This window comes from Rhamphochromis sp. 'chilingali' (assembly GCF_963969265.1).
Source record: "Rhamphochromis sp. 'chilingali' genome assembly, chromosome: 10".
NCBI classification, from domain to species: Eukaryota; Metazoa; Chordata; class Actinopteri; order Cichliformes; family Cichlidae; genus Rhamphochromis; species Rhamphochromis sp. 'chilingali'.
This window is the reverse complement of record NC_137937.1, coordinates 16,903,098-16,916,481: the sequence shown is the minus strand read 5'-3', so window position 1 is coordinate 16,916,481 and position 13,384 is coordinate 16,903,098. Positions and strand designations below refer to the sequence as shown.

The 13,384-nt window shown below is 45.0% G+C and overlaps 1 protein-coding gene across 9 annotated transcripts in view; it reads right to left on the bottom strand.

Moving 5' to 3' along the window:
* Window positions 1-13,384, bottom strand: part of LOC308403749 (multiple C2 and transmembrane domain-containing protein 1-like) — a 156,059-nt gene that overhangs the window by 39,287 nt on the left and 103,388 nt on the right. For 8 of the 9 annotated variants that reach the window (XM_080893449.1, XM_080893450.1, XM_080893451.1 and 5 more), the window contains 5 exons: window positions 7,637-7,739; window positions 7,084-7,186; window positions 6,405-6,506; window positions 5,879-5,953; window positions 3,547-3,666 (listed from right to left, as the gene is read on the bottom strand). In XM_080893449.1, coding sequence (XP_080749575.1) covers window positions 3,547-3,666; window positions 5,879-5,953; window positions 6,405-6,506; window positions 7,084-7,186; window positions 7,637-7,739 — 503 coding nt within the window. The remainder of the gene's footprint in view (window positions 1-3,546; window positions 3,667-5,878; window positions 5,954-6,404; window positions 6,507-7,083; window positions 7,187-7,636; window positions 7,740-13,384) is intronic. The other variant, XM_080893447.1, reaches the window with a different exon arrangement.

The following is a 13,384-nucleotide window of genomic DNA, read 5'->3' as shown; positions in this document are numbered from 1 at the left end:
AAATAAAAAAGGAAGCTCAAAATCACTAAAACTGTTGTGTCAAAGGCAGTCATTTTGCAACATCACAGTTACAACAATACAATAAAGCCTGTGCTATTTGTGATCACAATGCTACAACTTCCCACGGGTACCAATTAGAAATAAGGGTACTGTATCGCGACTTCGTATCAAAAGGCCTCACATTTTCTGTTGAGTCTCCATCTCTGGTGATTAAACTCTGACTTGGTATTCTCTGTTAGTCGTGCCACTACATTTCAACTATCATTCATTTTGGAAATGAGGAGAACAGTGAAACGTGAAAGCATATCTTTCAAAGCTGTCCCTTGCTGTGGGCAAAGACGAACTCCCTAACTTTAAAACTTTTAAAAGTTAGACAGGTTCTTTGAAGGGGAGTCAAAGGAGCAATTTAAAGAGACCTGGAGTGGTGTGTACTGCTGACTACTATAGTGTCTTCGCACTGTGTATCAAACCACCAGCCAGACATGTGCAAACACACACACATATACACTCCAATAGTTGCTTCTGTACCCGCCTTTGCTTCCCCCCCTTTTTTATTTCAGCAGGGTGAATTTTTATCTAAATGCAAAGCAGGTGATAGGTGCTCCAGTTTCCTCTAGAAGTAGCTCCCTTGTCTGGGCTCTCTTCCTGATAAGAGTCCTACTTTGCCTGACATAAAAGAGCCCGGTATCATTTCCCCTGCCTCCCCAACAACCCCCAGCTCGCTGCCCTCGCCCTTCCCTGAGCTCCACAAAGCTGCCTCTATTTGCTCCCAATTCAGGGCCCAATTGCAGATAAAGTTACAGCAAATTTGTTTGGAGGAAGAGCTGCTGAGGCCTGCGGTCCCTGGGGCAATAACAGCCTTGTCTTGCAGGGGCCGTGGGGAGAGCTGGCAGCAGCAGGAGAACAGAACCCTACACCGCTCAGCCCGACAATGGCCTCAACTCTCCGGGAGGGAAAAGCCGAGGGGAGGGAGAGATAAAGAAGAACAGGGATGCATGGAAGGATAGAACGGAGAGACACTCAGCTTGCAGGTGTGGAGAGAGGAAGCAGACGCTTAACCCTGAGACGGGGAATGGAGACACCACCCACAGACACACACACACGCACACACAAATACACAGACACCACCCATCATGCAGGACAGGAGGTAACTCCAGTCCCGTCCATTGTGCCAACGCCTCAGGCAAAGCTGCCACGGTGGCTGATTCACTGTCGGGATGGGTGGGTGACAACAGTGTGGGTGTGAGAGAGAAAAGAGTGAAAAGCTGCATGTGACACTATGCAATATCTCTATTTCTCACACATACACACTAGACACACGATACACATGCACACACTAAACACAGCTGGCACTAATGGATGATGTGTACATGCGGCTGGTATTTCAGAATTGGGCAGAAGGAGAGTAAGAGACCATGAAGAAAATTTTGATCGTTTTTGTGGAAGAAGTGTCGAGCAGTGACACAGTCTGACAACTGCAATGATGTACTCTTGCGTTCACAAAATATATACGAGCACGCTTAAATTTGCTCCCCCCCCGGGCTCACTTAGCAGTTAAGGAGTGCGCACGTTGGTAAGTTTCTCACCTCTCTAGCTATGGCCATGTTTGGAAAGTTAAGTCTAACATCTGGATTTAAAAAAAAAAAAAGACAGCCAGACAGAAACACACGTGCACATGTATGCAGACACACATGCCCATAATCACACACAGCAGTACACCTTCATGAATGCACCACCTTGGCCAGATGGCCCCCCATAAAAACCCACTTAAAGAGATGAGTGAAGTGATTAAGAGGCCCCTCAAAGTAAGGGAGAAATGAGACAGGGATGAAGAAATGGAGGGGAGGGAGGGAATACCTGTGTAGAGGAGAGGCCCTAAATACTCTGATGCTTTTAGCTAAGTGCTCACTCCTACGTTAACAGACTCCCAAAAGAGCCGGGGATAGGTGGGTGGACTACAATGACACCTAAATTTCTGAATTTCTCTAAACTATAAAACACTGTGTCCTTGGCCCAGATAGATCGTTCCTCGTCTCCTGAATCCAATCAGAATTTGAATAGTAGGAACTGTTAGAAATGGATATACTACACACTGTGTTAAAAAAAATAAACTTGGGAGGATCTATACAAGGCACATACATCTGTTTGGATGTGCTGACACAGAGGCTGTGCTGTCCAAGGCTATATTTTCTCCTCTCCCCATGTAGATTGGTATTTCTAAAGTGACCTTGTTTTGGGTGAATTCCTTGACATTTTATTTGTCTGACACATTCATTTATTTATAAAAAGATAAGACCCAAGGACTCCCGCCTAGCTCAGTCTTACATGAGAGAAAATACATGCACAAGCCAGCTCTTGCACACAAATGTGCTCACTCACACAAAGAGGAAAATGTTAAGTGATCAATACCGTGTCTCTTCTGACCCGTGTCTTGTGATGACACTGTGACCCGCTGTGCAAACACACACACACACGCACGCGCACACGTACCCTCTGGAGAGATTAAACTGATGTCATCCAGCCAAATGCTGCTAATGTCTAATGTCTGCTGCTGAAGATGCTCTGTGATCCAATGGTAAAGGGCTGGGGCAAGTTGGGTCCACCTGTCCTGTAGCTACTTAAGTCAGGACACTAAACCAGACAGGATTAAATGTCTGCTCTGTCATATTTGGGGTAGAAACCTCCATGCAGCCGCTCGCTGCCCTGCAGGAGAATGTCGTTTTACTGATAGCTCTGCTGTCCAATTACACTTCACCTTTTAATACCAGACACAGATGACAGGGGGGGAGAGAGAGAGGATGAAGACGAGGCCAGTGGGCGACGAGAGAAGGAGCCTGCAATTTCTACTGTCTGCAAGAACAGCTTGTCACCCTTCAGTAGATTGTAGCTGCATTTTCTCAGTATTTGGACATCTGATGGGTCTAATAAAATAGTGTTTAAGCTGCAACACCAACCCTCCACTTACTCCTAGTAAGTGAGACTCAAGGCCAATAGTGCCAAATAAAGTATACGACATGTGTGTGTATGTGTGCAATTAATACAAGAACAGAAAAAAACTTAATCCAGTGTATCACAGCGTGACATCTAAGAGTGAGAGTAACAGTCTGCCTGGGATGCGCTTGACTGTGCTTGAGACATCAATAGTCTCTTGCGTTAGACTGTTAAATTATGAGTGAAGGATACTTGCTTTGTTAACAGACACGGTCCTGCATTCTCGGTGAGCGGTGTGTGCACGTCTCTATCGCGCGCACAAAGTGCAACCAGTTAAATATATGGTTATACATTTAGAATGATCAATAGGCACAGGTTATGTGATTTTTCCAGTGCCAAAAGAAAGGAGCAATTACATTTAGGTACAAATTTCTCCCTACATTACATCTGAAACAACACAGCACGATCCATCAATCAAGCAACTGCACGTAAGAAATAAACATATATTACACACACGCACGCGCACACACACAAATCTACCTGTCATGTTGTAAATGTGCAGCTTTATGTGTGGTATGCCACATTTACTGTGTATTTGATGGGACATGCACATACCACAAAGGCACAGATGCTCCTCTGCGGAGAGTCCCATTCGAAGCAGCTGTTTATGTAGCAGCCCGCGTTGATCAGGACCATGATGCAGCGTCTAACTCGGGTGAAGTTGCGCAAAAGCAACTGGGCGAAAAACAAAAAGGGAAACAACAAAAAGTAAAAAAGTTTATGCAAGCGAGGGTTTAAAGGTCAAAAATGTGCTAAACCGAGGAACGGATCATGGGGTTGTAAACATGCTGTGCGTGATTTATTGCTTCACTGTGAAAATGGTATATCCGGTATGTAAACAACCAGATGGGGGAACGAGGCTCGGTGTGACAGGTAGATGTGTTGGAAATAAAACGGGAGCAAAACGATCCATCTAAGCACAGCTGTCAGAGTCCCGCTGATAAGACACTTGAGGTGACCTACTGTTATAGGGGGTCACTTTTCTCTCTCGTTCACATTTAGTTAAGGTGAGAAATTACCACCATTTAGCAAAAAACACCAAAGTTTTTTCAAGTTATGTTAATCAGCACCATAGCTGATTAACAACATATTCTTATTAAGTCTTAATAAGCAATCTTCTAGCCCTAAAGTGTCTCATTGTACTGTCTTTGTAAAAATTAAATGAAGCCGTCGTAATACAGCTCGACAGTTGCATCTTTGACCTCACTTTGGATTCACTATTACATCACAGTACTTAAGAGCACCCTGAGGATGCCGATGTGATGTCTCTACTTAAACAGCGATATACGTTTTGACATGGATCGGCCACCACTGCTAACTCACAGTGTTTGTTTAACTCTGTTATCCTAGTGATAAAGTTTAGCACAATAATAAAATAGAAAGAAAATCCAAAGCAGTCCCTGGATTCTCCTCCCTGGGCGTTTCTCCAGGCATTTGGCCAGAGATGAGATAGAACTGGCTAACTGCGGTCTCCCCCTGGGTTGCCAGCCATTCAGGGAATAGCATAACAGCAAGAACGCCAACCACCCAATCAGGTCACCAACAGGGGAAAGTGCTCCCACAGGAAAAAAACTGTCGCTTCAGTTTGCACTTAAAAATATTCCAGGGCATTCTTTTACTCCTTGGGAAATTGTGTGTGTTTTAATGTGTGTGTAAAGTGCCTATATAATATGTGTCTACAGCACTAGAATAAGGATTTTCATGTGTTTGGTGGCTTCAATTTATTGATGCTAGCTGATTTGAACTCGTTTCCACTCTGTGTCAATATTTGTTGCCAAACTATGGTTATGATTACTTTGTGTCCACATCAGAGGATCACATTCAGAGTTCAAATCATCCACTTGCACATTCTTCAGCATGTTTACTTCATGTACATGTTATACTTTTCTTTGCTATAACACCAACAGAGATTATTCATTTTTTATTATGTCAATCCCAGTCTGTAGTTATTTTTTTCGATCACTTATGAAAGTGGATAAGTCATTGGTTATGTTAAAAACCATAATTAGAATTAAATCTCGCCTTTGATGTCAGGCAGTGTGTGTGTGTGTGTGTGTGTGTGTGTGTGTGTGTGTGTGTGTGTGTGTGTATTTTATGTTATTTTTAGTTCGTGTCTACTCATTGAGCAGCAAGCAACAGCAGGGGAGCTGCTATCACACAAAAGAGTCCTCATGGGGCAATCCCTCCAAAGCAGCGAGTGACATCATCATTGCGAGACGCTGACATAGGTCATCTCTGTGTGTCAGGGGTGAAATGGAGATAAAAAAGCTCAGAGTGGGCCAAGATGGGAATCATCAGAAAAAGCAAAGGCAGAAACAGTGAGGAAAAGAAGGGAATAGATGGAGGGCTGACAAAAGGGTGGTGTGGGAGCTGGTGTCTGTGTTGTGCTATGTTAGGCAGGGCTGTGCTCGGCTGTGCGTGGTGCAACACTGACTGCTGAGCCCAAACGGTCACTCATATGACACGTCTGATGCGGGCCAGCCCCTACTATTCATCTCTTTGTGGTGCCGCCACACTGAGCAGCGTGACAATGAAGTGCAAAGCAGCAGTGGCAAAGAGGGCCAACTATAAGGATGGCCAATCTACTTATGCACCCCAGAGCTGACAGCTTGACATTTCTATTCACCACTCAGAGTGGATGCGAGGGGGTAGAGATGAGAGAAGAGGGAGAGGAGGAAAGGGAGGAGAAAAAAAGAGAAACAAAATGCTGTTTTTCCTTCAATCATCCTGTTGTATCTTGCCCACACAGTTGTTGTGCTTTACAAGATGCCACTCACCAGGGCTGTTGGTTTTGCTTCAGACAGTTAAGCAGAATAGGGGGTGCGGCGGTGGACACAGATAAAAATAAGGCGGAGTGGTAGAAGACACAGTTTGGCTCATGATGTACCTGCTTGGACACTCGAGGCTCCTCCTCGATATACTTTTGCTCAATAGGAATCAGCGTCCTGAGACCAGCCTTCACCTGGAATAAACACAAGCGGCGGCGTGAACCGCAAATGGTGAGAGAGAGATTAGTATATCTTGATTGTTTCAGATCTTTTTTTAAACAGACTTTGTACTGGCACAACATGGCAGCACAAGCATAGAGCGTGCCCCATGTCAGAGGCTAGAGAGAGTGCGAGAGAAAGCTGCAAGATGGCCGCTAAAGGGACACACACAGCGATGGTGAATGGGCGAACAAAAGCTGCTGAGAGGGAGTCTTCGATAATTAAAGCCAAAACGAGGATGAGGGACAAGGGACGAGGGATGAGACGGGAAGCAAGGGAAGGGGGGTGGCAAAGAGAATAAAGACAACAGCAGCGTAGAAGAGGGGGATGATGCTGGGGAGAACAAGAGAGGATAATAGGGGGTGGGGGGCAAAATAGAAAAAGAAAATCGGGGAGGAGGCTCAAAAAAGCAAAAGAAAGACTTACAGCATTAAAAATCACGTCTATTTCGAGAAAGATGACCCCTTTTGTTGGCCCTGTCAGCTCCTTGCTTTTCAAGGCGTAGGCTTTGCGTTCTCCATTTTGGATCTGTGGGAGAGGGACATGACAGGCGTCTGTCTGGCAATACCCGGCTGAATCGGCTCCCCGGGCCACCTTTGAACCCCAGCTGCTGGCGCTGACAGGGAACCCAAAACAACTGTGGCAACTCTGACAAGTACCTGTTCATTACCCACTGCAGCTCAGCTCTGTCAAACAGAAATTAACTATCCTGGGGAATCGTACTGTACAGCAGAGCACGGGTATATTATACACACAGTTCCTTCACAGGCTTTATTTTTATGAATATAAGACAGATGCTTATGTCTATATATACATTTATTTTTCAAATGACACTGTTCAGCGTCTCCATCAGTGTCATTTTCATATCGTCTCTCATCCCCTAACTTCCGTTCTTCACATCTATCAATCTCTTCTTTCGTCTCAGCCTCTCTTCCATTTTTTCTCACTCCTGTCATCTCTTTCTCTTTCGCGAAATAATAACAGTGTCATAAGTAAAAGCTGCAAAAAATAACCTCTGCTCTTTATATCTCATTTTCATTTTTAGTTTTTGTTTCCCAAGGGAGGCGGAAAAATAAAGAAACACAGAAACAAGCCTTTGACTCACATTTAGTAAAGGAATAGCCACTTTTCCCAGGAAGTCTGCACTTCTGTCTCTGTCCTCATCGTAAACGGTGACCTCAAGTACTGAGTGGATGTCCTTCACATTACTGGATAATACACAAAGACAAACACCAGTGGTACACATACTGAAGGAGCATCACAAATAGGCTTTTGAAAATACTAAATACAGAGAAAACAGGCTAAAAACTGTATAATAAAACACAAGATATTGCAAATGCTTCACATTTCCTCATTACTTGTCAAAAAAATATAAACAGACTTAAATAAAATAATAACTATAAATAGATTTCCTGGTAAAATTCATGAAAATATAAATCTAAACATAGAAGTGAGACGATCAGATCTTTTCACTGCTCAAAATGGTCCAGGACATATTTTTAAAGTAGCAAATGAGCTGATGAAAGTCACAAGAAAAATTGAATAATTTCTATATACTTCTTTCTTTTTTAATGAAACTGTTTACTCAAGGATACGTGTCACTTTTTTGCCTGCATGCATGAACGTGCAGACATACGGGCACTCTTAAAGTCACTCACAAAGTGAAGACCTTGTTCCACTCTGGGTTCAGGTTTTTGTAGACGGTGTGCGTCTGCAGCCGATCGTTACTCAGCTCCACTACACAGAATGGGTCGCTCTTACCTGGCAAGCAAAAAGAAATAAAAATAAAATGTAATAAAACGAGAACAAAAAGAAGGAAAGAACATCCTTCTTAGTGAAAAGATAAAATTAAATTGAGAATCTTAAGTAATTCCAACAGCTTTGTTTATCTCAAATACCTCATACTGTTAAGACATATACTGTAGCATCCTTCCCTTATGTCACATGACAGTTCCAATACCCTGTACTTATCAGAGCTGTAATGAAATGATTCTTTCATTTTTAGCCCCAATATTATACAACAGTATATCAGTGTAAAAGCTGTAAGCCATTTCTATCAGCATCCCGACTCCATGGACAACTAGAAGATAAGCTTCAGGACGACTGCGCCTTGGGCAGTGGCGAGGAAAGGGTGAGAGAGAAAAGCCAGAGAAGACTTTGAAAATGGGTGGTGCGGAGAACACAGAGGTCGAGGTGCTCTGAAGGCCCGAGAATTTGTGAGCTGAACATAAAGGCAGCCAGTCACGGAGCGTGAGAAACGCAGCTCCTCCGAAGACAGCAGTGAGGGGAGCAGCGGCACGATGGCACGAGTAAACGCAAGCACATAATGTCAAAACTATATGATGAATGAACAACAGAGAAAACATTTCTGCATTTTTTACATGGAGAGATGAATAAAAGCACTTTTAAAAAGATTTTTTTAAATGATTAAAAACCGAAATTGATTAAGTTCGAGGACTAGTTTTCAAGTAATATTTTATGGTAATTAAAAGTAAAAACATACATCCATATTTGGATTTATTATAAGAACTGAATCACGCTGAAAATTAAGGATCACAAATGAAGGAGTGCTGCTAAACTAAAACTTAAACAGACTTATCATTGTTATATGGTTTAGTATAAAGAATATTCATAAATGCTAATTAATTCCAAGAAAACTTTACTACAGTTATGTAACTGCGTAGAGAGAAAGTGAGAGAGACAGAGAAGGAGCTGCTTCCTCCTCCTGAGAATAGCACACTGTGCTATCATAATCAAAACCAGTAATGTCCTATATATTCCCGATTTGTTTACTAACATCTCTCACTTCAAATTCTTTGTACACAGAAAACAGCGAGACCGGCTCCCTATGTTTGCCAGCCCACCTACCTTCAGTGAACTAAAAAAACAACAAAACTCTTAATTTTGACTTTGATCATTATGTTTTATTAAAAACTGTCGGGAGCCGCTGCGAATGTTTTTTTCAAACCTATCACTTGAAAAGGCTGGGTCATTAAGTAAAAAGACGAGGAGAAAAAAAAAAATCTCCCTGGCAAATTTCCAGGGAAAGTATTGGGAATACTGAACACTGAAAAGCAGCATTGTTGCATAATAAAACTCGATAAAAAAGAGATTGAGTTCAAAGCCCCTGAAAAGTGTGTGCCCGCCTGTGTTTGTAGGCCATAGGAAATGAGTGTGTGTATGTGTGTGTGTGTGTGTGTGTGTGTGTGTGTGTGTGTGTGTGTGTGTGTGTGTGTGTGTGTGTGTGTGTGTGTGAGCGCCATCGATTAGTGTGATTTTCTCCAAATGTTGTGACAAGGGCAGGACATTTAGTGGGTGTGCAAAGTAAATGTCACTGTGATCAATGCTGAGGCAGAGGCGTTGCCTTTCATATCTGTTTGTGGCGCTCCATTGATGTAGAGTGTTTCAAGTGGATATTGACAGCTACGACTTCTACAGAAAACAAGATACGTTAAAATAGACAAAAGAAAAAAGGCTCGGGCACCTGCTTCTCAGTGCCTCTCTGTTTACACCTCGCCGTCTCTCTTTAAATGCAATTGTTCTTTAAACCACAATTAAATACGGTTGAAATGATTAAACCAGTGAAAAACTTCTTTTTTCGCAGAAAATCTTTCTTAATAACCCCAGAGTGTCCATATCATTCACAATTATAATGTCATTGCCACAGACCAAATCTGATTAAATCTAGACGCAATCACCCAAATTAGGAGATGGAAATTATTTCTGCAGAAGTCCGTCCCTTCCCCCCCATTTTCTCTCTAATATTCTTTTTTTTAATGACACGGCAGGCTGTGTTGCTGCAGAGAGCCAGTTGTTACCGATGGTGAACTTTCACCTTACTGGCCACCAGCACCAGAGGCAGCTGTCTTAACCAATTACACGCTCGGGTTTGAGCTCCACTCAGTGATCATCCAGGTAATGTCTGAGTAAAGCTCCCCCACCACCACCACCACTACCACCACCACCGGGGTCCCATCTCTGTGACAGTGGCGAAGGGTTTGCAGCAAGAAGTGGGCTCAAATTAATTTCAGAGTGCTCTAAGATAAGTGGCAAATGGATACAGTATAGAAAATGAGGAAGCATACTGTAATTGCCTCAGAGAAAGCTTGGAGTCAGTGAGGAGTTTAAGGTTGTAGAGGCAACGCACGGCGCTCTCGTGCCCCTGAATTATCACAGTTAATTATAATTCATGCTTTAAAATGTAAACCAGTGCATTACCATGTTAATTTTAACAGGTCACTCGATATGAGCTGCAATATTTACCAACCATTCAAGTTGTTAAATGTAGACTTCACTGGCAGGGTACACATTCTGTGTCTCTGGTGATGCTGCTGCGGTAGGTACGCGCATGCGTGTGTGTGTGTGTGTGTGTGTGTGTGTGTGTGTGTGTGTGTGTGTGTGTGTGTGTGTGTGTGTCTCACTATTGAAATGTTCTAAGAGTATAGCATCCACTCAGAGGGACAAGAGCTGGCAGACAAAAGGGATTGTTGGTTTTAGAGACTATTTTCAGTTATCCTACTTGGGCTAGAGTGGAGCTACTCCACAAAAACACTCCAATTAGAGAGAGAGAGATGGCCAGAGAGAGAGAGAGAGAGAGAGAGAGAGAGCGAAAGAGAGAGGGGAGGAGTAGAAAGAAAAAAAAAAGAGAGAAGAGGAGACGGGCTGGCTGAATGGGAGAGAGATGGTGAACTCTTTCTCGCTCGCTGACCTCCCCTCTCTCTCTCTCTCTCCTGTCTCTGTCTGTTTGTCTGTCCTTCTGTTTCTCTCTCACCTTGCTCCTGACCCTCTCTTGGTCTGCGTTGTTAAAATGGGGTGTTCATGTGGTGAGGGCTCTTATGTGGCTCTTACAGAGCTATTGTTTCTGCCAGTGACACGCACACAAGCACACACACACACACACACACACACACACACACACACACACACACACACACACACACACACACACACACACACACACACACAGCATCAGACTCAAAACAGGCACAAGCCATTTAAAAACAACCCCTTTGCCTTGTCTGTTATCAGTATCAGTCCACTGACTGTGGGGTTAGGCTGCTTCTGGAGCAAAATTAAAAGATTTGCTTTTAAGTTCGAGAGCAATACAAATTTAAAGGCATTTTTACATTCAACTGTCTTAATTTTAAGTCTCTCTGGCTATGACAAAAAAAAGTTGTAATGTTGAGTGTAAAAACATTTCTCCAGTGAAACCAATTTTTTTTTTTTTTTTTTTCTCTAAATGACATCAGAAACAGCAGTATGCGACATTACGTGATGGCAGAGCTTCAGTTCATCCTTTGTCTTTTTTTTTTTTTTTTTTTTTTTTTTTTTTTTTAATAAATAGGACAGGGGGAATGAATGAGAGAAAGAGGGGGAGAGAAAGAAAGAAAACCAAAGGGGAGAAGAGACGGTGAGAAGGGGGGGGAAGAGAGAAAAAAAAAAAAAGAACTCCTGGGTCACCTGTATGGAGAAAAAAAAAAACAAGCAAAAAAAACAAACAGAGGAGACAGCAAACAACAAAGAGCAACATAATAATAGAGAAAACAAAGCACCATCACAATAAACTAGCTAGTCATAGATATCAATATTTACTAAATAATAAACGATATTGTGCAGCTCGCAAGATAGACAGCGCACAGTGTGCTTTGAGGTAGCAGCCAAGAAAGCTTTAGTCCGCGTCTGTGAATACCCATGTGTGCATACCTGTGTGGATCAGCATGCTTGCATTCCAAAGGTTTCTCCATGTAATGATCTGCTAGGGAGTGTGGGGGGGCCACAGCCCCGTCCTCCAGGGTGTGAAGCGGGTATGGAGGAGATCAAAACTCCAGACATCCAGAGGCCCCCAGAACACAAGAGACCATGGAAGACCAACAGAGGGGCAGCCGCGCCACTGTTCCAGTAAGAGCTGAGGAGAGTCCCAGATGAGGGCTCGCCCAGCAGCCGCGGAGCAGAAGTCAGGGGGAGTTGCAGTGACGCGCCCGTGAGCTCCGCCGGCCCCCAGCTGTGCCTGAGTGACCGAGCCCCAGGCCGAGAGGCCGGGGGCACCCCACCTCCAAAGGGGCCCGAGCGAGCCCCAGGCCCCAGGCCCCGACAAGCGGCCGCCAAGGAGTGAGCCGCTGTGTACCCGGACGCCCACCCCCAGACACAAAGAACCACCAACACACCGACACCTGAGGGAGTCCGCCACCGGCAGGGGAAGTGGTGGTGGGTGGAGATAGGCCTCCAAACCTTGGAGGGCCTGAGGTGTCCCCAGAGAGGTGGCGTCTGATACCCAACCTGACATATAGACACAGACATACAGGCACACACAGACACAAACATCCATTCCCACCCTCATGCTCTCATATGCACTCACTCCACACTCAACCAACGTGGAGACAGACATAAAGAGACGCTGTACACACAATCACACTCCCCAAGCGTACTCTACAAACCGGGTCTAGGTACCCTTGCCCCTGGAGGGGGGAATTGCACCCAGACCCAGGTGGTGTTACCCTTTTCCCTGCGGTGGGGAGAGGCAGACCACCCCGACTCCGCAGCAGCAGGGAGGCCCCACACCCCAGACCGCAGTCGGACGGCCAACTCCTCCTACTAGCCCTCCCGCTCCAGCAGGCCGCAGAGAATGGGGGTGGGAGAAGACTCCAAACCTCCCTCCACCCGCTCATTGTAGTGTTGATGCATATGTGTTCTAAGGTGCAATTAAAACCCAGGAGGGCATGGAGCTACCTGCCAAGGAGCAGCAGGTAAGCGCATAGTCCCTCCTGCTAGCCCTCAATGACTAAGTGTATTTAAAATTGAGAGGTGGGCAACGACGTCAGGGGTGAGGTATACACCCTGATGGTAATTTGGACTCCGTGATTGTGCCCACCCCCAAGATCCTATATGTATGTGTAATGAGAGTGTGAATAATGTGAATATCTAAGTTGTGGGATAAAATTGAGGCAGAGGCAGCCAGAAGGGGACAGGGGGGGGGGTAGCCTCCTCTGCACCCTGGTGACATACCCCCACTCCAAGGCCCTGCATGTGTGGGTGGTTGTGGAGGAGCGGGAGGAGGGAGGCAGCTGGAGATGGGGAGGGAAGGAAGGGAGGGGCAGGTAACCCCTCCCTGGGGCCAGCTCCCCCGCTGACCCCAGTAGGCACTCCCACCCTCCGCGACCCGCCAGGGAAGGGGGGCCCAGGCCCATCAGACCGGGGCCCAGTGCAGTAGCGCCCTCCGGCTCCACAGAGCCCTGGACAGTCCACCCAACCCCACCACAGAGAAAACTGCACCCACCCCACCATCCACACATCTTCCAGACTACATAAGACGGTAAACGCCCAGGCTGAGATCTACCTCCACCTCTCCTGTATCTCCCCCTCCTGCAGAGAGTTCCTGAAGAGAAGAAAGCTCCTGCAAGATGTGACCA